The 23,101-nt window shown below is 44.7% G+C and overlaps 1 protein-coding gene across 2 annotated transcripts; it reads right to left on the bottom strand.

The window, feature by feature from the left end:
* Positions 1-1,902: 1,902 nt before the first annotated feature.
* FRZB (frizzled related protein) lies at positions 1,903-22,512 on the bottom strand. Of its 2 annotated transcripts, XM_030018696.2 has the most exons (6): positions 21,594-22,512; positions 11,847-11,894; positions 7,062-7,127; positions 4,837-5,041; positions 4,532-4,595; positions 1,903-2,929 (listed from the first exon to the last, which is right to left on the bottom strand). In XM_030018696.2, exons 1-6 carry the CDS (start codon positions 22,498-22,500, stop codon positions 2,819-2,821), a joined length of 1,401 nt encoding a protein of 466 aa, XP_029874556.1. In that variant the 5' UTR covers positions 22,501-22,512; the 3' UTR covers positions 1,903-2,818. The 2 variants fall into 2 exon arrangements, with proteins under 2 accessions (XP_029874556.1, XP_029874557.1); XM_030018697.2 differs by lacking the exon at positions 11,847-11,894.
* Positions 22,513-23,101: the final 589 nt, after the last annotated feature.

Raw genomic sequence — 23,101 nt, forward strand, 5'->3', positions numbered from 1 at the left:
AACCATGTTGCACACAGTTAACAAGCTGGCTGTTACACGCTGTTTTGTTTGCTCTCCTTTTATAGGATTTTAGCGCTGCCTCCAAACAAACTGGTTCTGAAACTAAACAGGTAAATACTCTTAATGCTTATAAAGCACTCTTTCCATAGCTACAAAAGTTTTCATAAGCGATTGAGCATGATCGTCAAGTAGTTTCACTGCAGGTAAAAAGGGAAGATTAAAAGCTATGTACTATTGCTATCCTGTTCTATAAGAGCTTGAGAAACAGAGGGAACCAGCATTCCCTCCAGGACCCGGACAGTCATTTAAAAGGGACGCACCACCAAAGCCCGAAGTAGAAGCTTCGGCGCAGCCAGTGCTCTACAGCCACCCAAGGTCTTTTTTTCTGAAGTGCGTGACAGAGCCAGGCTCTGGTGAGAACGGAGCTCTGCACGAACTGCAGGGTGGCTCACCAGTGCAGGATACAAAAGGAACAGCCGCTTCTCATCTCTGGTGACACCCGAGGTCAAATGCAGTGAGCAGAGGCAGGTTTCCTCCCAGACCATACTCCTCCAGTAACAGATGCTCTCAAAGATCAAACTCGGACCCAGAGAGCTAAAGGGAACAGCTCGCTGCACATCGGTTTGCGTGGATTCCCAGCCGTGCCAGCACTTGTACGGGACACCCCTCAATTTAACAGCCCCAGCCCGACCAAGACGCGACAGCTCAGCCATCTGAGAGGGCTCTCGGTCGTCGCTGCCGAGGCTTTGCTTTCACAGAGGTGAGCCCGTCTCAACAATCTCCCCCTTACCTCTTCGACTGCTCCCTTAGCTGAGGGACGAGACACAGGGAACCAATCCTCCCGGCTGGCATGGTGTGAAGAGAGCAAACCCACCCCTAGCACTTCTGCTCTCCTGCAGAGGAAGCCAACACATCCTCCTCTCCTCACTGGAAATGCAAACCAGCAGCAGTTAATGACACTGAAAACAGCTGCCTCACTTTCTGGTCATCAGCCTGTTGATCACATGAAGAGTGGGCACGAGTTTCAGCCTAGCAATAAAACATTAAGGACTTGAAGCTGATCAGAAACTGGTTCTCATCAATAAATGAAGCAGATCTATTTCTTTCCTTTTCTTTGTCCCCAGAGAGCATTATTTCTCCTTTGACTCTAGCTAGGGTGATTAAAAGATGAAGCAAGAGTATCTTACTTTCAGAGAGGAATTAAGTTGACACTGAATGGGAAAGCAGGACCTTTACAAACACTATGATTTGCATAAAACACTATCTGTTAGGAGAGACTGACCTGCTCTGAGTGCAGGACCAGGGTGACAGTGAGGGGAAACACAAGGCAAATCTCAGCACAACTTGAGGAAGCTAAAAAAAACCCATCTTTGCACCATAAATGCTAATTCTAAATTGCATGTGTTGAGTGTTGCAGGAAGCAGTTTTATGTTTCAACTTGCTTCATATCCAGCCCAATGGAAAACTTGCCCTGAAACCTCTGGTGATTAACTGAAATCTTAAAGAGCATTATTAAAAATATTCCCCAATATTTCTGTGTTTACTTATTCTCATCGTATTTTCAAACTACCTAACAATTCAACACTGTTTTCTTAATGAAAGGCAGCCCTAATGCACTTAAGACATACCGACAGCTGAGAACGCAGCAGCCATTTGCATCTCAAGTAGAGTGGGCTCCCCTCTGCAGACTACAGCAAAGAGGACTGTTCTTTTATTTAGCCAATTCAAATTTCTTTTGAGCATGGGAGAATAGGAAAACAGAAGATAATTCAAACACGTGGGCGCTACCTGCAAAAAATTCTACAAAAGCACAAAAATGAGGGTTTTTTTTTTTGCTTTTTGTATTTTCAACAGTAATATAAAAAAACATGACATTGGTTCAAAAGTCAGATAAGGTCTGTGTTGGTAACTACAATTCTTTTATTGGACATATTTTACTGAGCATTGAACGCTTGTTTATGTAGGCACAGATTTAAGAATAACACCACAAAATCAAAAGGATAAAGTGCAGACCTGTACTGAGAAGCAGGCCTGGTAAGTCAGTCTACTGCTACAACTCAGCAGAGAAAAGAAAGAAAAGGGGGAAAAAAAACCTGCCATTATAAGAGAAGTATATTATAAATTACGTCCTGTGGTAAGAGAACTATACTACCTTTCCTGCAAGGTCCAGAGCACTGGAAAACCCAGGTCTCCTCTGCACAAGCACACTGTGTTTGTTGCAGGAAATATTTTAAGTTAGACTTTGGCTTACACAAGTGGTTTATTTATAAGAAAACTTAAGAAAGGTGTACTGATTAAAACAGTTCTCTTAACATCATTTCTTTATATATTTCAGAATTATATTTCAGAATAAAAAACTATGCACTTAAAACCAGATAACTTCCTCCCCCTCAACACAGTAAGTTTGAGCAAACAGCGACCAGGAAAGAGTGAAAGGGGGAAGCCAGTCTGAGTCATGACTTCAAGCAACAGTCTTTGCCAGATCTCATTCCTGCTTGCATCAGAATTTCCTCCCTAAGAAGACTGAGGAGATAAAATGGTAAATTCAACAGGTCCTTATTTTTCCCCATCTCATAAGGGCAGTTTTCTACAGTTCTTAGTAACAGAAAAAAAATAAAATACGTATTTCCAGAGCTTGCACACATCTGAAAAGAAAATGCAGAAAACAAGAGGGAGAATAAAAACTAATATAAGCTAAAACATTATTTTGTAGTAAACAATAGAATATAACGTGCAATAGTGCAATTTCTCCTTTGCTGCTCCAACAATGAAGTCTTGGCGGATAGTCCACTGCATGTCAATGTACGGTGTCCCACATCTAACTACGTGCTGGTCGGGCACTGCTGGGTTTGCCGGGTTTCGGAGCCGAGTCGCTGTGTGCGGGCTCTCCCTTCCCCTTCCCGAGGTGGCGGAGTTTCTGATCCCAGCGCTGCGTATTGAAAGGCAAAGGAATTACAAAGGAGATTACAGAAGAAGACATGTCATATGTGAAACAACCGTATGTGTTTACAAACAGCAGCGGCAAAAAAAAAAAAAAAAAAGCCGTCACTGTTTCCACCGCATTAGCCTGTGTCGGGTTCGAACGGTGGAATGGCGGGTTATTGTAAAAGTCACTTTAAATAGAGAAACCATTTCCTGGCTTTCTTGTAGCCGCTGTGAATGAAGGGGCTCATACAAGGCATAATGGCTTCAGCATGAGTCTCACCTTCTAAACAACAGAATTTAAATCAAGCTATTCATGCAGCCTTTGGTAGAAGCAGGATGAAAAATAGTAAGTGATTTTTATTAATTTTTTTTTAAATTCTTATTATTTATTTTTACTTTTCCAGGTAATAGCAACTGCAGCACAAAAAGATGTAATAAATACAGTTGCTACAACTGATGACACTTTTGGAAGAGGAGATTACGATGAGAAGGAGGTAGCGATGTGGCATGGTCCTCAGCAGGCCCAGGCTGGGCGCGAGGGCAGAGGCAGAAGGTCTTGGGCCGCAAGGAAATAAATGAGAAAATAAATCAGTTCCCCCAAAAAACCCCAACAAATGACACTGCCATCCAAGAACTGGAACACAGCAGAAGCTAGCCCATGGTGGTAACGTGGTATTTACTCTGCGGCACTGGATTTCATAAGGTTCTGCCAAATCAAACAACAACCTGGAATAAGATCCCCGTATCTTTTCACTCGTGTAATCTCTGTGCATGTGACAAATATGCACAGAAAAACTTGCATTTGCAATCAGAACAGTATTTTCCTGCCAGTTATCACTAAGGCTGTTGAAGAAAGCGTTGAGTGGAAAAGGAGACTAGTTTGCACAGGCACAACCATTATGTCAAGCCAATGGCTGAGAAATTGTGTCAAAATAAGAATATTCTGTGATATTCCTAACAACGTTCAAATCACTGATACTTTGTGGCGCATCAAAACATAAAAAGAACTTGGAAGGCACTAGAATACATTTAAATTAGAAAACATTAGAATATATTTTCATATCTTGCTTGCATTTGAGCTCATTGCTTCCAATTTGCTATGATGTGACTTCCTTATCATGTACCTCCTTCACCTAAGCCAGGAAGGTAAATTTAAAATAGTTGCTAATCCACACAATTTGGTAAGAGAACTGTATTTAAAGCATATTAAATCTGAAAAGTATAATTCTGACTTAGTCTGGAAAACATCTGTAAAGCCCTCTTTTTTTTTTTTTTTTAATTAGTATCACAGTCCCAATAAGTAGGTGCGTGCTGTAGAATGCGCAGTTTGCCTACAGACTTAAAATACTCCTACTGTTTGCTTTTTTGAGATGGAGGGTTTGATTGCTGCTACACTGGTGTACTTTGGGGCAATTCGATGTATCCCTTTAGTTTATAAAGCATGCATTTCTAAGTAATACAGCAAATAACACACCAAGTTAATTTTTGATACTTGATGTTAAATAACTGGGGTCAGCATATGTATTTTCTTCCCTTATTTTGAAAAGATTAGGTAGATGTTTCATGGTATCTGCAGCATTTGACTTTTGGTGAGGTATCTTCTTACCTTTACTTTTTTACCGAGACGATCCTTCCATTTCTCAGCTATGGAGCCTTCCACCAAGAGCAACCTACACAACAGAGACAACCAGTTACTCCACCGACAGGCATGCACAAGCTCTACAAACCAATGCATGCAAGACTAAGATCTCTGTGCCTACAGAGAGTCTTGTCCCCCCTCCAAATACCATTAAGGAGGTGTACAGAGAGTCACACCAAGTTTTCCTTTCCTGGTGGCTCTGAAGTTCAGCTTTACAGGCAAGGGAACAAACAACAACAAATATGCTCCAAGGACAATGCAGGAAGAGTCACCTGGACCGTTCCTCGTCTTCGTAGCCCATAATGATGTATTCTTCGTTGGCGCTGAGCGATGGGCACAGGCAGCCGGAGTTCGTGTGAAGGTTTACAGTGTCCTTTGGGATGTTCACCAGGGAGGATTTTAGGATCTCCTTTACTTCCACTACCACAGTGACGTCGTGACATTTAGTCTTCACCTCCTTCACTTTAGCCCGAATGACTGGGACGAAGTCACAAAGAGCATAGTTAGCAGCAGCAGATAACGCGGGTCACCCCCAAGCCGTTCCTGGTGACCTCTGGGATTAGTCTTTTGCACCATCCATTATCAAAAGCTTAGCTGAACTCCAGCAATGCCCCTGCCCCCACCTCTCCACTTCATTACTTCATCCTCCACCAAGAGGGTCCAAGTAGCTCAGTAGATCTCATAATAGTGTGGTCACCAGCAAGAGTTATGTACCAGTTGGATTTATGTCCTGTTTAAGTTGGGCTTTAACTTTAGCATCCCTCCTTCGCCCTTTCCACTTTAAATATATTTAATTCATTTCTTGTATGCTCTCCTTCTCCTTCGAGCTGTAACTGCTCCCTCTTTGACTACTTGCAGTACATATGACCAAACTTAATTTGTCACTCTCAACCTTTCACGAAACGTGAATGTGCATTAAAACTTCTCCTACCACTACTTCTGCCAGATGACAGGCCCTTACTTTTTTTATTCTCTCTCCAGTGACCCAGCAGCAATCTGCTCTGCTCTTTATGAACTCTCAACACTCCTGATCTTAACCTCGTGACCCATCTAATTGTTTCCTCCCTCACCCTTTCTTTTTGCCTTAAGTTGCATGGGAGAAAAAGTTGCCTTTCAAAGGCAACGCTTTTCGTTTCTCTCATGGTGACCAGTGAACTGATACCACAAGCAAATGAAAAGCCAGTCCAGAGGTCATGCTCTAGAGAATACCACATCTTTCATAGCAGATTTCCCCGATTCCCAATTTCTTCTAACCTATGTGAAAAAGGTAGTATGGAAGGAAGAAAACCATGGACTTACACATCTCCTCTCTTCACAATGCATTGCCTATAAAGTCCATCAACCAGCATGTATTGCAGCCGCATTAAATACAGCTGCCAACAATTAATAACTTAGGGTAAATCGTGTATATTAAATGCACAAGTGATCCATTTTCCTAAAACCTTTTAAGATTTCAAAACAAAATCTTGTTTTACTTTGGAGTTATTTCAAATGTATTTTGAAATGTCTTTAATTTCAAAAGCTCGAAAAGATGGGCAGTAGCATGCTCAGCAACTCTTTACCATGTGCAGGTACCCTCTGGAGAATAGACACTCTGTAATTATTTTCCAAACAAATCCACCAAAAAAAAACAACCCGACTAGTCACCTAAAAAATAACAATGATGTTTGACTGAATACAATTATAATTTTTTAGCTTTTAATAGGATCTATTTTTGAAAGAAGCTGATCTGACAACAGTTTTATAAATGCATAATCTTAATTAATATTACACAATCACTACCACTTAAATGAGGTCTTTAAGTTCACTGAGCCGAAGGCTATTCTCATGATTAATGGGAAGAAGGATGGGCCCAATAGTTGAGTTCCTGCGATATGTATTCACTGGCTTCATCACCCTAATTTGCTTAAAACAAACAGTATGAAGAAAAGTAGCAGCCTGGACCTGTGATATGCCTGAAGACCAGGACAATCTGGACAAGAGAAGACATAATATGGATATTGCGCACTTTTACAGGTGTTACTGACAGCACAACACAGCTGGCAAGATGCTCATTGCTGGCTTCGATACTCGAGAAAGAAAGAACCTAGTAGGCTTGTTAGATTCCATGGTGAGTTTGTAGGCATGAAAGTTAGTAAAAACACCCCTTCCTACAAAAGCAGAACATAACAGAGCTGGAAATCAAAGAGGCAGTTCAAGCATAGCAGCCCACATCATTTTTGTCACATCACTTTTCACACTAAAAAAGTGCACAAACCCCAAATGCCTGCGCTGACATTGAAATAACACTCCACATCAACAGACACTCTTTTGCTAACATATTAAGCTAATCTCCTCCGTCCTTCTAATTTGGAAATGTTTCAGGCCACATCTTCCTTCCCTAATAAGCACCACTGGATTAACCATCAGTAATTGGGACCATAGGCTTTTTTAATGAACATTTTTCCGTCACTGTAGCCTTAAAAATGTTGGGAGCTGGCCATGCAGCTGTTCTTACCGTAGTTGTAATTGTTGCGTAGATAGGTCTTCTGGGTAGCTTTTATAGGCTTGCATTTGCAGCGCTCTATAAAAAGAGAAAGTTTTGTTCAGAAAGAAAAGAGCATATGTTCAGTGACAATCTCTCCGAAACCCCAAGCTGACACCTAACAAAAATTTCACTGAATTGACTTGTTTATTACAGGCAAGTGAAATATTAAAAACCACAGGGCATTTCTGGTCTGTTCTGCTGGAAGATGCTGTGGAACTGTCCCTGAGACCTCGAAGGTTTCTAGGAGAAAACTTGACAAGCTGAAATTTAAAAAACACAACCAAACCACTACAACCAACTAACCCCACAACAACAAGGACACAAGGACTTGGAATCTGAAGTGACATAATCTTCCATTTTAAGCCAATTCAAGGTTCAACCTTGGTCTCTTCTGTGCTCGCAGGTGCTGCAATTCTAGACCCTTACAATGCCGTTCTCTCTTCTCTACTACACTTACTGAATGCCCTCCTTTCTGCACCTTTGATCATACAGACCGTGATATAGACACAGAAGGAAAATACTATGACAGGGCATGGTTTAACATTTGATTGGAGACTACATAGCTCAGCTTGGTTTAGCAAACTGGGATATTCTGGCTAGCAGGCATTCACCATAAGGAATATGATTTTTGTGGCCAATTATCAATGTACAGTTCATCTTTGGAGCTGCACTGTAAGATTTCTTACAGTGGCACGGCCCCTTTACACCTGAAGATGTCTAGGAAGTACAGTCAACAGATGAAGCATGTCGGAGGGTGGTGGGACCAAGCGGCACGTGGGTCCCTGCTCCGAACGCTTCTGGGACGGTCCTGACAAAATGAAACCTCAACGCCGCTCTTCAGCAGCGTCTGGCACGAGGTTTAAGAGGCTGAAGGGCTTCATTTGACCACTGCAGGTGTTTGGTGTTACCTTTGATCCTGCTCTGGACTCTTCCTCAATTTTTGCGTAAATTTTATTATGACCAGAGAACCTCAGGTTTAATTAAAATAGGGAAATTATTAGCCCTTCTGGCGGTAAGGATAGCCTTCAAAAGACAATACACATGAACGCTATCAGAGCAGCATTTCCAGTGGTGCAGCTTCCAGACAGCTGGGAACAATAACGGAGGTAAAAACATTTTCGTTAGTGCCTGGGGAGCGCTAATGCTGAAGCTCCAGAGCCATGCGTTCACTAACACCACCAATAATTCATGGCTGGTTGTTCTAATGCAAATATTTACTTATTTCAAGCTAGTGTCTAAGTGGAGTTTGGTGAAGTCGTTTCAAACAGCAGGTCCCAGCATTACATACACATGGTCATCTATTTTGACATTTGACTTAGCATTTAAGTGGAAGTACACTTAATGCAGCCTATTTCTATACACCATCATTCTAAAATACCAATGCATATAAGCTAGTGATTTAGTTAAATCCAACACAAAGAGCCTGAAAAAGAACTTTATTTGCTATATAAGATTTCTGCATATTAAAAAAGAAAGATGGAATCATATGGTTATGAACTTTCTAAATCGTTACTTATTTTCTATTGAAATTATTTTTGTAGTTGAAAATACAAAAAAAAATACAGGAAAGAGGAGAACATTTTAAAAGAAGAGTATATTGTTTCCTTGAATTTCAAACGCATCCTCAGGAATCTATATATAGAGTCCTACAGACTTAAGCTTTTGTATGAGACTGTGTTAAAATAATAAAGGCAGAGAAGGGAAGTGATTTTTGGCTTCCCTTCTGCCTGTGGGAGCTCATGCATATTTTAGGCCAAACTACGGCCCATTTTATAAGCTGCCTCGAAACAGGCCGTAAAAGATATGCTCCTATGACCCACACTCGCGCAGGCATCTCAGCGTTCAAGTCCACCAAGTCGTACGCTTCAATGCTCTCCTGCTGTACAGTACTTTGCTCTGTGGCACAAGTAAAATAAAATAGTCTAAATTACAAGACAAGAATACATAGCCTCACATTTCCCTCAATTTTAAGATGGTATTGGAATATTTTATTTTATTAATTTGAGGAATATATTTTATTAGTCTTGTTCCAGAAACAAATTATAGACCTGCCCATGTTCTTAATGAAGGATACCTCCTAGTCACCCTAGTGCTTTTCAAATTTACATTTCAAAGAACTTTACAAAACGCTGCATTATTCCTAATTACTATTTAGAGATACAGAAACTAACAAACAGAGTCACTTGCCAAGGTCAGTTATAAAGTCAGTCGTAGAGCTAGAACCAATTCCTCTCTCCCGATTCCTGTCACAGTGACTCTCAAAGGAAGCACAACCTGAGTTATTACAGAACACATATTTGATTGATGCGTGCTCCTGGCAAAGCTGAGCTTTCCCCAGGGAGTGGGAACACCCGCAAAAGGTGGTTATAAAAACATACTGCATCTCTTGGTGCTGAGGGGAAGTCCCATCTTACATGACAGTCTGTCTCCTCCCAAGCTGCCAGAATTACCAGAAGAGCTCTGGGATGACAACAACGTTATATTCCAAGCACCGAGACAGGCAGCAGTGGCTCACACCAGTTTTGACTGAGAGCTCAGCTAACTTTGCCATTAAACATTCTTTTTTTAATACAAATCAATATAGGACTCACAAAAGCTCAAAATCTATACCTTTGAAAACTTCTCCCTGTAAATGCCAAAACAAACGGACTACAGGGGAAAAGTGTTTTGCCCATGGATGGCTACAAAGAAACGTGACATCTTAAATATATGTTCCTGCACCGTCTAAAACCTGGCTGTAATATGGATCGGGACATACACTCAAACCTGGCAAATGCTTCCCTGATAAATTAAGGATAAATAAAACCTCTGGAAAAATTTCAAAGTGACTTGAAAAGCATCTGATGAAGCAGGCAACAATGTAGTTTACTGCCAAGAGAGGGAAAAAAGCTTCCCCGCAAAAAAACCCGTGCAGACTCAGAGGGAAGTTTTTGCCAGTGGACACTACTGGGAATAAAAGGTGTCTCGAACAGGGGTAACCCATGAGTTCTGCTCACTGCAACTGTACATAGCAACACATGCAATATGCTCCAGAAACCACAGCGCTGAGTCCAGGATTTTTTAAAACACATCAGATTGCTACTCACAAAAAAAAATTTCTATTTACAATGTCAAAATTACAAATTTACTTTAGTGAACGTATAAATAAAGCAATTATGAAACACAGCCTTTTAGGTGGTTAAACTGTGTTTGACAGTTGAAACAGGTATAGTGCATTGTACCAGAAATTGTGTTTGTACAGCAAAAGGCAGTGATAAAAGTATTACCCTGCCTTTTCATCAGCAATTATTCTGTGCATCTTCACCCTGTTTTTTTGGATTGGATTTTTTTAGGTCTGGTTTTGCTTTTACTACTCAAAAAGCATCATGACAGCGACAGTATAACTGAGTCTTACTCTGTTCCACTGCAGGGTCACTTACTGGTATTACATGCTGTCTACTTCCCTAAGGACAGGCAGTGGTAAAGATATATTTAATATTTTTGATATAAGGTGACATTGAAGGTATCCAGCTTTACTTTCATACTCAAAGTGAAACTTGTATGCTCTTTGTACAGTAACCGTAGAGCACGAAATCCACACTTTCACAGAGCCACACAATTGAAAATGGCTTAAAACTAAGAAGATACTGACATTAGTAATAAAAAATCTTTAGGAAGTCTTTCAGACGCAGTCCTGTGCTCAAGGCAATTTAAAGTGAAGCTTGTTAAAGGGCTTACTTTTATCAGGTTTTTCTAATTGTAGCTGGCTTTCTAAAGGATGTACATTGCGATTTAAATAATATTTTGCACCTACATAGCTACTTTCACATTGGGACCTACTGATCACATTTTAAAACTGTATTATAAACTGGGCATTATTAATACCTTTTTACAATTTGGTCACAGAGATTAATGCTGAAGTTATCCACTTTTATGCAGATATCTAAATTTATGTTCCATAACATACTTAGGTGTTTGTATTAACAAACTGAGCATCAGTGCACACTATAGCTCATCAACACCTCTGGAGAAGGAAAGACACAATGGCCAATGCTAGGTTTCCATGTGTCATCTTCTTGACAAAGGCCTAAGAGGAAAACTTCTGAAGGAATTGTAATAAAATTCAAGGAAACCTACAGTCATTGGCTTGTTTGAGCAACAAATTCACATTTCTATAATCTATTAGCTATCAGCCTGGGCTTTGCTTCTCTCCATTGCCTATGACTAGTGGTAACACTCAGGGGGTTTTAGTCAGTTCCAGCAAAAACAAAACAAAAATAAACAGCAACAGGGGACCTGCTGGAATAAAACCAGTCTCAGAAGGTCTCAGCATCAACCTCCTCAGGTTAATGGGAGTTCTGCCATTATATACAATGAATGCCAAACTTAATTTGCAGACTTTAAAGTCAGAACAAACCATTATCATTGTTGGTTTTGCCCAATGAAAATCCATTTAATGATCATTCTCACTGTTCAAGACAAAACTTTCAATGAAGTCAGCACAACCCTCTTGACTTGATGGAAATTTTGCCCTGACAAGAGCAGAAGAGACGAGCGCTAAAAGGCTGCCTAGAGTTAATTGAGTTCTATGCTGAGAGGTCCACAGGCTGACCAGGCCCAAATCCCACCTGTCCACGGACACAAAAGCACGATCTACAAGATTCCTGGACAAGACACAGTATTTACACATCACTTAGTACCCCTCTTACTTATACAAATATTAAAAGGATTTGAAAGACTATAGCTTATTACACAGTTTTATAAAAGTGTGCTTACCGATGCCAGCGCCTCTACAGTTGCCGTTATTAGAATCCATAGGGAAATCTGGCATGGATTCATAAAATACATAAAGAAATGTTAGTATTTTTAATATTGGATTGTTTCAATACACCCACATTACAATGTTTGCTCTTTCTCTAATATTTAGTATTTTAAAACTTAATAGCTTTATTAATAAACAGATTGGAATATTCTACAGGCCAGCTTGTTAAAGTTGACACAATTTCTTATCTGAACTTCACCCAAATCTGGCACATCACGTTAAATCTGAAGCAGATTAAATATCCCATTTCTACTGCTGCACAGACTGGCAGGTTTAGGATGGGGATGGAAATTTACGGCATGAACTTAGAGCATCTACAAAAAGTACACGTACTGTTTGCATTTAATTAGATGATGAAGGAGAAATTACTTTTGGTTTGTTTTTTTGGTTACTGAGGAAATCAAACCAACCAACCACAATCATATCGTTGAAGCAAATGCCAAAACAAATATTTCAGACCTTCCCCTTCTGCTCAGTTTAAAAACACACTGATTAGTTTGAAGGACAGATAAGGAACAGAAGGAAAAAAAGGCACTATGCCCAAAGAACTGCTTTAGACACATTCCTAAGTGGAATGTGTCCCACATTAGTAAAATGCATCATTTCAAACCTGTTGCTTATTAAATCACACAATTTAATGGATTTATACATATACTTAATCATGGAAAAACAAGTAAGTTAATGCATATAACGTTGTACAAGTTAAGGAAAAAATAAATGCAAGAGAAACAAGATCTGAGAGCAAGGCAGTATACTTTATTAGAATGACACATAAAATGGATAAACAAATGAGCTTTCAAAGAAAAAGCCCTTTACATTTACGCCAGTACTTCCAACTCTGAAAGCTGGTATCATACAAACACCACCTTTCTTATACCCTTACATTATCATGGATGCAATGCCACTGCTTTTATAATATAGAACAAATGAAGACATGACCATGTAACAAAAGGTCCTCTCTTGCAGCTTGAGCTGTAAGGATTTGGCTGTAAGACAGCCCAGGACACTGATGATACTCAGTATAGGTAAGGGGTTTAGATGTGTGGAATAAATTTTAAGGACTGGGGCCATTATTTAATTACAAATTCTGTAAATACATATTTAAAATACCTGTTTACAAGAAATCTAATATTACTTAGTTAATCTTCTAATTTGGCCATCCTTCTTAAAAAAAACCCAACAAACAAACCACCTTAATGCATATTTATACTACTCATAGCAACGTGAAACTTTCTTTACATAAATATATGGGGGATATGGCTAAACGACAGTCAGGGCAAGAGTAAATCTGAAAAACAACTAATTGCCTCACTAACATAATAGTTAGCTTCAAAAAATTGAGACTTCAGGAATAATTATTCTTACCAACATAAAGAGCAAAGGGTATAGAAAATAGCATAGAAGGACTGAAGAGATGCTCTTTTATAACCAATATCCTGTTGCTAATAAAAAATCATATCCTTTTTCTTCCAAAGAAAGTTCCAAACTACCGCAGGATCTTAGTTTATAGAACAAACCCCAGCGTTTTCATGGAGCCAGCTTGGTCTTTGGTTATCAGGTACTTCCACAGCAGCTGTAAGGCTTCTCCATGCTGCCTTGTAACAAGTCAAATTATACACACTAATTCTTACTTACATGTTTTATTTCGATCATTCACCTGAGCTATTCTCAAATTTTAAAAAAGCTGTTATTATCAGGTGGTAATTAGTGATGGTGACCTCTACCAATAGCGCAAGGTAAAAAAAAGAGGCCTTCATCAAATCTAAATGCATTTTATGTTGTATCAAGTGCTTTCTTGTATTCCAGGACATGATGAAAGAGGAATTAAAATGGTTTTCCTCTTGCAAATGGTAAGTAAAAGGATGACCACGTTTCTTCTCGTTCTTCCTCTCCTGCGCCAATCCTCTGTTGTCTTGTTCATTTAGCCACGTGGTAGCTTTACATCTGCAATTCCTTCTGATGTGATAAAAGCATAGACAGCGCTCGGGTCTATAGTCCGATAATCCTCCCATCTGCTCCCGCTGCAGACAAAAGTCTGCAAAACTTCCCAGCCACCAACCACAGAGAGGTGGCTCTACCTCTCCATGTGTCTAAGACTGGCCTGAGATGTTTCACCACTCTCTGGGCATTCAAGAGCCCTGCAGGGAAAGCTCTCCAGATTCACTGCCCCTCTCGTTCGGTCGCCTTGGCCAACTTCTCAGGTTGCCTTCCAGGCTTTGCACATGGCCGAGGCAACTCTTTCTGGTGCTTCATGTGGCCCAGCAAGCCAGAATTCCTACCAAAATAGGTACTTTGGTTATGAACAAAGGGATGGTTCGTTCACACCTCCGAAGCACGTGCCCTACACCAACAAAACTGTTACTGGGGGCGGAAAAACTTTTCATCAGTGGAGGAGGCAAGGGAAGTATTGGGTTAAATACTTACCATCTTGAGGCAACAGGGAAGGAAAAAGAAGGAAAGGAAAGAGAAAAGGAAAAAGGAAAAAGAAGCCCTGAAGCGCACTCTCCCTTCCTAAACCAAAGGCTGATCCAAGCAGTCATGGCTTCATGGTGTTTGAGTGAACCAAGTCCAATTCACTCTGGAATTACAACTAAAAATAAATCAGAGCCTGGTCAGGGGTTCCCAGCCTTCCCTGACCCCACTCGGGAGTACGATGCTCACGCGTATCAGCTGAGGAACTCTCCTTCAAACTCACACTGATGCAAGGGGCGGGCTGCTAAACACTCAGAATGCCCAATATAGACCTGGTCCTGCAAACAAACATGCAACTAAACTGCTTTCCACCAGATGTTCCTTTCCACTGCTAAGTACACAGCTTATTTTATTTTTAGCAAATTACAACGCACCACAACCTCAACCCGTTTCCTAATTCTGCATTCATTCACCAGGTCACTCGTCCTACCCCAAACCAGCGGTTGCGGGTTATCTGATGAAGCAGCTGGGTGCGCAACAAGAGTAATTCGGGTGTGTGCAGGGCAGCTATTAATGGAAACGGCTCCCACTTCTGTGCCTGTGTGAAGGCTGCAGTGTGCAGCGCGTTGTGCTCTGCAATTGTGGTCAGAGCTCAGTGCCTGTCAATGAGCAAAGGAGGGGTAAACAGGTACCGATACATCACTTCATGATTCATTTCCCTACCTGCGAGGGCTTGGGCCAGGCAAATATTGACCTTGCCTTGATGCTTATCTTTCCTGGTGCGCTCATGCTTAAGTAGGGATGAGCAGTTTCTACTGATGGAGAGGAGCGTGGGCTCGCGGAGGGACCGGAGACCTCCGCCACTGCACAAAACATCTCGGGGAAAGGCTCTGCATCAACCTGATCCTTCCACTGGTCAAGCTCATACCCCTCGGTCCTTTCTCATCTACCAGGGAAGCGATGGGAAAAAGGGTCTGGGCCAGCCCTGACACCAGTCCCTCGCAAGATCTTAGGTGGGCGTCAGCAACCACGAAATCCTGACCCCAGCAGTCTGACTGGCAGAGACCTCTCTCCATCAGGAGATGCACACTGCTTAGACCTCCAGCCATAATGCAGACAGGAGAGAGAAAAAAAAAAAGCTGTTTTTAAAAATAAACAACTGACTTCCTATTGTTCCACTTCTCTTCTGAGGTGACCTCTCTGCCAAGTTTTGTCTATGCAAAACAATCTTTTTGAAAGAAATATCTGTCAGCTATGATTAGCAGGATTGCCAAAGAGGAAATACTATCCAGAGCTCCAATTCAAAGGCTTCTTACTAAATTCTGTTTAAGAACAGGGGAAAAAAATCCAAACTGATTTTTCCAATAAGCCGTTTTAATTAATCGCTTTTCAGAGGGATGCTATATAAAAAAAAACCCAAACCACTAACAAGGAGAGCAGAATAAAAGCTGCTTGCGCAGTAAGTGCACAAAATAACAATGCCTGGATCACAGATTTGGAAGAGAGGTTTGGGAACAGGAAACAAGTCGGTAAAACCTAGTTTTGAGCAAACATCTTACTCATATCATAGCTTACATAAAAAATAAAAAAAAGCAGAGAAAGAGCCAGAAGTAACACGATCCTGATTGTCACTGCAATTAAAGAACACGGCCCAGCTATTACTGAAGTCACTCCAGGCACGCTGCTCCAAAGAACAAAACCACAGCGAGCAGTTGCTGCTTGGGCACTTCCTTCAGATGGAGACATCTATGAACCCCACTGATTAAGAAACCTTCAAATATGCATGAATTCAGACTTCTAAGTCTACTTCAGGTCTTAATACAGAGAGGATCTTTGCTAATCTGATTGCAAAAACATGCACAGTGAAGCAAAGTAATAGGAAAACTGATCCTCGTTAAAATTTGATACAGATGACTTGACTCCAAGTCACAGAGCAGCCTGCAACATGACAACATGGCCGCTCCACATAATGAATTATTCCACATAATGAATCCTGCTGGGTTTTGATGACATATAACGGCCTAGGTCTTGACTTGATGCTTAGACCGTAAAAGCCGTTCTAGGGGACTCAGCCTACAAAGGCAGACAAAGCAAAGTGATAGTACAACACCATCAACGGTATCATCATTAATAAGGTTTAAATACTCTTATTAACTTTTTCTGTCTTCTTTAAGGCTTGAAGCTTGTAATGATTTTGTTCTTTAACGGAGAAGTAAGTCTGCTTCCAAGTTTTGAGCAAACACCTAAAACAAATCTCAACTTTAAAATGACAACCTGGGCACGACTGCTAATCCTCAGTACAGGCTGAAACACTCTCCTAACACCACTGTGCATTTCGGCTACTGTAAGTAGAGCTATGCAAAGTCTCAGTCAGAGTGAATTTGATCTGGAGTTTGGAAACCACTCTTTTGGAAATGAAGTAACACATGAAAAACAAGCATGGGAATAGCTCCTTCACTTTTCTTTTAAGCATACAATGCCAGATTCACATACTGGTTTACTACGAATTCATCCAGGCAGACAGGCAGGTACGGAGGACTTGGCCTACATGGAGAAATCATGGGTTCATGTAAGATTTTAGAAAATGCATCTCCATCGCTTGAATAATCTTTAATTGTCTTTAATGTTTAAGACAGAGTACTTTTTTTCAGAGATTCAGAGTTGTTCTCAGCTGTCTTATGATAATCACCCCAAATGGTTCGGACATTAATTACACATGTTGATACCTTGTGATGACGCTTCCTTTTTCCCCCAATGTCTCATTAACAACCCAACATGCCTTCAAGCTATTTTTCTATCTAAATAAGATACAGTGAGACGGAAATCCAACCGATGGATCTGTCCTCCGATACGCATGGTACCCATCATATTGCTCTGGTTTTATTGCCAGTTCCCTCTTCAAAACAGGAATAAACATGTCACTTGAAACATAAACAGTCTGCTAGACAGTAGCAGCCAAGCACACATGCCGAAATGCTTTTCTGAGTCAGCATCCCAACACCAGCGATGACTGTGATCAGGCTGGTCATTTATTACATGTAAAATTAAAGACAGGTCTTGCTATTGAAATTTTAGATTCAAGACAGTTTTCATCTATCTGCTCTTCTTGCTGCCTCACAGACTAAAGATTTGACAGGAGCCTGAATGAAGGAAGCAGATAACCAGATAGACATGAGGCAGTCAGCACATGTACCCAGCACAAGAAGACCGAAATATATGAAGCGCGTGAATGGGACCTCCCGCATATGCAAGACAGCTTATATTGATGTCTGCAAGCATAACCACTTTCATCCCCAAAATGCAAAGGACAAGGATGCAAGATAAAAGCTATACATCAGACATTTGCATGCACTAACCTCACGTCTGGGACATTAACATATCGTCAAGAGGCTTCTTCATCCACCATCCTGGATTGTGACTTGTCAGATCCTCCACATGAAGCCAAAATATTCAGTGTTGCACCTGCCCCCAGAACACCCCCACCATGCCCAGAGCATCCCTCTGCTGCCTGGGTGTAAAGGAATGCAGGTGTTTCCCAGAGATAATGAAAAATCAAGGAAGATGTGTTCCCCACAGGATGCCTGTTTGAAGGTGGTCTCTGTAACTTGAGGAACCTGAGACCTCCAGAGCAGCAGTGTGGTACAGCAGCTCATACTCAGGTTTTGGAGACCAGCACAAGCCCAGAAGGTCTGCAGAGCTTTTTCCTCTAACTGAGCCCTAAACAAGGCACTTGTACTGTTCTTACCAGTCTTCTCCATCACAAACACAGCAGCCGCTATTTCATCCCTTCAGCACGTCAGCAGCCCTAATAACATCAGAAGAAAGACACAAATACCTCCCTTGTTCCTGCAAAGAGGAAGCCTCTAGATCTTCCTTGCCACCCGGGCTGCACGTGGAAAGAGGTCCTAGAAGATGTTTGTGGAGGATTCATGATGGGTGCCTCAATAACTGAAAGTGAACTTCTTACTGGGATTTGCCACAGATTTTACTAACCGCAGTTCTTCCACGTTTTGCAACAGCCACAGTCTACTAGGCATGGGGAATACAACTGATCGGAGAGGAATTTCTCATCTTTTACTGCAACATCAGCCAAAGAAAAAAGTCAAGTGAACTTCAAACAATCTTCAACTTAGCATCACTGAAATGAGAGTCAAGACCAGTTACTTTAATGGTGACAGGGAATTTTTGCGAGCATCTGTACATGCTCTTCCTGGCTGCAGAAGAGCAGATGATAACTGACCCAGCAGTGTTAACCCGCTGCAGGCTCTTGCAGGTGACTCCACCCGAAGAAAGTGTGTCCTGAGGGTCAGAAGAGCCCTTGCACCCAGCTGAACCGTGTGCTCATAAGTAAGACGCGTGGTCTAATATTGGAAAAGGAATGGAAATCGGGCTTTCCGAACCCTGTTCCCGTTCTGATAAGGACAAACATTTGACCATGTCATCCTTCGGGCTGCTGCTTTTTGGAAGGGACTAGACAGATGCATTAACCCTCACCAGTAATAACTCAGAGACCTCAAAAGGAAAGGAAACAGTAGAATCCTGTTACTTTGCAGGCAGCAAAAAATGAAAGAAAAGTCAGAATTTCACTTCTGAAGACTAAAATAATCCTCTTCCATGACAGAAGCCCATGAAAAAATGGATTTATATTTCTACCTGCCCTCTTAGATGTAGTTTACAGACAGCATGAGGGGTGGGAGTGCTTAGGAGATAAAATAGTAGCAGGTATTCTGCATGGTCCCCGTTAGGCAGTTGGTTGGTTATTTGTGACTTCTACTTGGCTGCAATCCTTTATTTGGGGAATTGAATTTGGAAGTGTTCACCTTACCTCTTCCTAGAACAGGAATCCTTCACTCTGCTTTCTAAAGGAGCAGTTTTATTCCCTCAAGAAGGATTCTTTCAGTCTGATGCATAATGCATTGGTTCAAAATTTTCAGCCCAGAAATGAGAATGTCATCAGGTTCTCATTCACTGAAAGAAAGTTTTCATGGATCTGGCCCTGGAATCCCTCAAAGAGGTTATTGTACTGCTGAGGTCCTCAGAAATAGGTAACTCGGGGGCAATTCTAGCCAAACTTCCTCCCTCCAGATTTGAATGCGATTGCTTTCAAATCACTGCAGACCTGCCAAGCCTTGCTCAGTTTGGAGCCATTTTTAAGGCAGTTTTGAAAGCACCTCAATGCTGCCAAGAAAGGCGCTTGGTGTTCAAATCCGTACTTCCCCAAACCATCCCAGCAGGTCTGCAGACCCAGGGAGCAGCAGCAGCAGCAGGGAGGGAGCTGCAGGCAAAAATAGATGGTTGGGTTCAGGGGCTGGGGACAACTGCCGGGGGGGGAGAAAGGACGAAAAGGTGAGAGGAGAGTAATTAGAAGGGTTAGAGAGAAATAGTAGTAACGACTGGTGCTATCAGGGTATGGTCACCGAGCTGAGATTTCAAGAGGCGGAGAGGGTAACTCGATGGAGTCAGAGAAGGAGTGGGGTTAGTCTGGCCTACAAATAAATGGGGAGGAGGGGAAAGAGCAGCTTACCTGGGAAGGCTGAACTGGGGAGCACAGTCAGGAAACCGAAGCGTGAAATTTCGTTAGGAGAGGAAAACAGGAATTACAGTGTTTGGCATTGCTGGCAGAGGGATACATAAAGGACTTGGTAATGGGACAGAAGCTCAGGCAAATACTGTGCTGAGCACAGAACTCAAAAAAAAACCCAAACCCTTTCATTCACAGGCCACTGCTAGGGAGAATGGAGAGGTTGGAGCCGCTGCCCACCAGTGAGATGCCACAACCCGGCGTTGCAGCTGCAGGCACCGAAGGAGCCGGACAGCAGCACAACGAGCCCGCAAGGCACGTGGGTGCTGCTCTGCCTCAGCCTCCGACTCCTCTTAGCTGCTCCCCTGCCCCAGCTCCGCTCTCCCACTCCTGTGATGGAGAGGTCTGGCAGACCCACCAACACTGCAACTTTGCAGCAAGGAAACGTTGCCTGGTTCCACCAGCAGCAAATAGTTTCCTCAATGAAGACAGGAACCGTGGTCATTTCGTAAAGGTCAAAGCTCACTTGTGATAACCACCCCCTGGCTTGCTTTAATTTCCTGTTCAATAGCTCCTTCAATTTAATATTTCTGCGGTGCTCGGCTCACCGCGTTGTGAGCGGTGCCCTGCTAACTCCTCCAGCCCAAAGGCAGCTATGATGGCAGCACACCCCTAACAGAGCAGGGTCCCCGAGCAACAGCAGGTTCGCAGCATCGCGGTGGCCTAAGCGGTCGGCAGTCTCCACCCGACTGCACGGAGACACTCCGGCCTCCCCGGTACGCCCGGACGGCAGCCGGACACCCGGGGCCAGCCACCCTGTGGGACCACAGCGAGCACAGCCAGTGAAACGGGATGCAGCAAGAAAGCTGAGGGGGTTCCAACAACCCCTCGGAGACCGTGGTGGGGGTCAGAGACCCTCAGAGCTGTGCTGGAGCTGCCTCAGCACTGGAGGCGGCCTTCAGCTCGCTCGGGGACGCCGGGAACGAAACGCAGCGGAAGGCTGCGCCTCTGCTGCGCTCCTCGCCTGAGCGGCCCGGGGACCTGTGCCGTAACCGTGCCTTCGGTGCCAACCACGGAGACGAGGCTGTTTTCTCCCCTTCAGCTGCACGCGTGCCAGCACTGGCACAGGAGGCGGCTGGGGAGACCGTGGCCCCCCCCCGGCTCCTGCCCAGGGCTCCTCTGGGCACAGCTCCTTCCCCAAAATCTGCTGGCTGTGCCCCGGGTGGGGACGACGGCCCCGGGCGGGAGGGGAGCGGACCGCTTCAGGGAGAGCGAGCGGCTGGGGATGAGCAAAGAGAGGTGCCGCGGGACCTGGCAGCCTAGGGACGAGCGGGACCACCTCTCTCCTGGGTGGCCCTGCCTTCCCAACAGGCAACCGCTGCCGATGAAGCACCGAAGCGGGGTGTCGAAACGTTTCCCGCTTACGTGAAACGAGGGTCGTCGCTCCCACGCTCCTAAAGCATCCCCCGGCGCGACGGCGGGGCTGTCATTTGTCACGCGCCCGCTTCCCCAACGGCAAAACTTTTCCAGCAGCGACGCGGCTGCTAAAAGCGGAGGGAAAAGAAGAAAAGAGAGCGGCGGGGGCCGAAAGAGACTTAGAGGAAAGTCCGAAAGAGCGGAGACGAGGCAGGGCTCCAGCGCGGCGGGCTCCCCTCCCCGCTGGCCGGCGCCCATTGTCCGGCCGGGCGGGCGGGCGCGGAGCGGCCCCGGCGCCGGCGCCGGCGCCGGCCCCGGCCCCGGCCCCCGTCGCCGGTCCCCGCGCACTCACCGGCGCCCTCGGCGGTGACGATGGCCTCGGGGGAGATGCAGACGCCGCGGTCGTAGAGCGGCAGCTCGTCGCAGGCCAGGCTCTCGGGCCAGGCGTGGCGGTAGCGGATGAGGACGGGCTCGCAGCCGGCGCGGGCGCGCTCGCAGACCGACTTGCAGGGCTTGATGGGCTCGTGCTGGAAGTCGATGGTGCAGATGGGCGCGTACATGGCGCAGAGGAAGAAGAGGAGGTCGGGGCTGCAGTTGGTGCCCAGCAGCCCCTCGAACTGCTCCATGGCCAGCACGGCGTTGGCCTGCGTGCTGTGGTGCAGGTGGTTCGGCATCTTGGTCATGTTCCAGGGCAGCGGCTTGCACAGCGGGATGCGCACCGGCTCGCAGGCCGCCGCCCGCCCCGCCGGCGCCCGCCCCAGCACCAGCAGCCCGGCCAGGGCCAGCACCGGCAGCCCCCGCCACATGCCGCCGCCCGCCCCGACGGCGTGCCCCCGCCGCGCCGCGCCGAGCGGAGGGGCCGAGCGGCGAGACCTCGGGGCGGGGGGCGGCTCCTCCGGCGGCGGCGGCGGCCGCGCTGCGGCGGGGGAGGGGGGGAGCCCGCCCGCCGACCGGCCCCTCCGCGCCTCCCGCCGGCGGGCGGGACGGGACGGGACGGGACGGGGCGCTGCGCTCCGCTGGGCCCGCCCCGCTCCTCCCCTCCCCGGCCGGCGGGGCCCCGCTCCGCCCCGGAGTTCGGCCCCGAACAAAGGAGAGCCCCCGGCGGGGCGCGGGCCCGCGGAGGAGAAGGAGCGGCGGCTTCGCTTCGGCTGGAAAAAGGAAGAAGGGAACGCTTCCCGCCCGCCCGCCCGGGAAGGGGAACGCCTGCTTCGGGAGGGGATCGCGGACCTTGCTACGGAGGCAGAGGCGAAGGCGCTCATTTCGGACCCATCCTCCCGCAGATGGAGTCCCGTTATTGTCGGGGAAATGCCTCCGTTTACGCGGTGCGAGGCTGGAGAAGGAGGTGCGCGGGGAGAAAGGGAAGAGGTTAGAGGGCACCGTGGAAGGGTGGCGGGGGACCAGGGTTAGAGAAGACCCCGTAATAGTGTTGTAACCCAACACAAAAGAGGCAGATGCACCTGGGCTGCTTGCTTTTCAGAGCGTTAAAAAAAAAAAAAAAAAAGCCATGTACCGACGTTGAAGTAGCTCACTGAGCAAGGGCACGACAAAGGGCATCCCGACTTGGTCTGAAGAAAGAGCCTTGATAGAAACAAACTAACATTTATTAACGGAATAAATCCTTCCCAGTTACAAAGATAGGGAGCAAGTGCTTGAGCACGTGTTTGGTTTGGATTTAGTGTGGTAAGAGCAGGTTTATTATTTCAGTTTCTGCCATTAAATCAAACCTGCGAGTAGAAACACACACAGCAGCAGCCAGCGCTCAAGAAAACGGACCAAAACCATGGACGGGTTATGAAAGCAGCTATGGGTACAGACTCAGAAACACAGGGTCCTAAGCCTGGAAAGGCTTTTTTTGCATTT

This window comes from Aquila chrysaetos, chromosome 6, assembly GCF_900496995.4.
Source record: "Aquila chrysaetos chrysaetos chromosome 6, bAquChr1.4, whole genome shotgun sequence".
NCBI classification, from domain to species: domain Eukaryota; kingdom Metazoa; phylum Chordata; class Aves; order Accipitriformes; family Accipitridae; genus Aquila; species Aquila chrysaetos.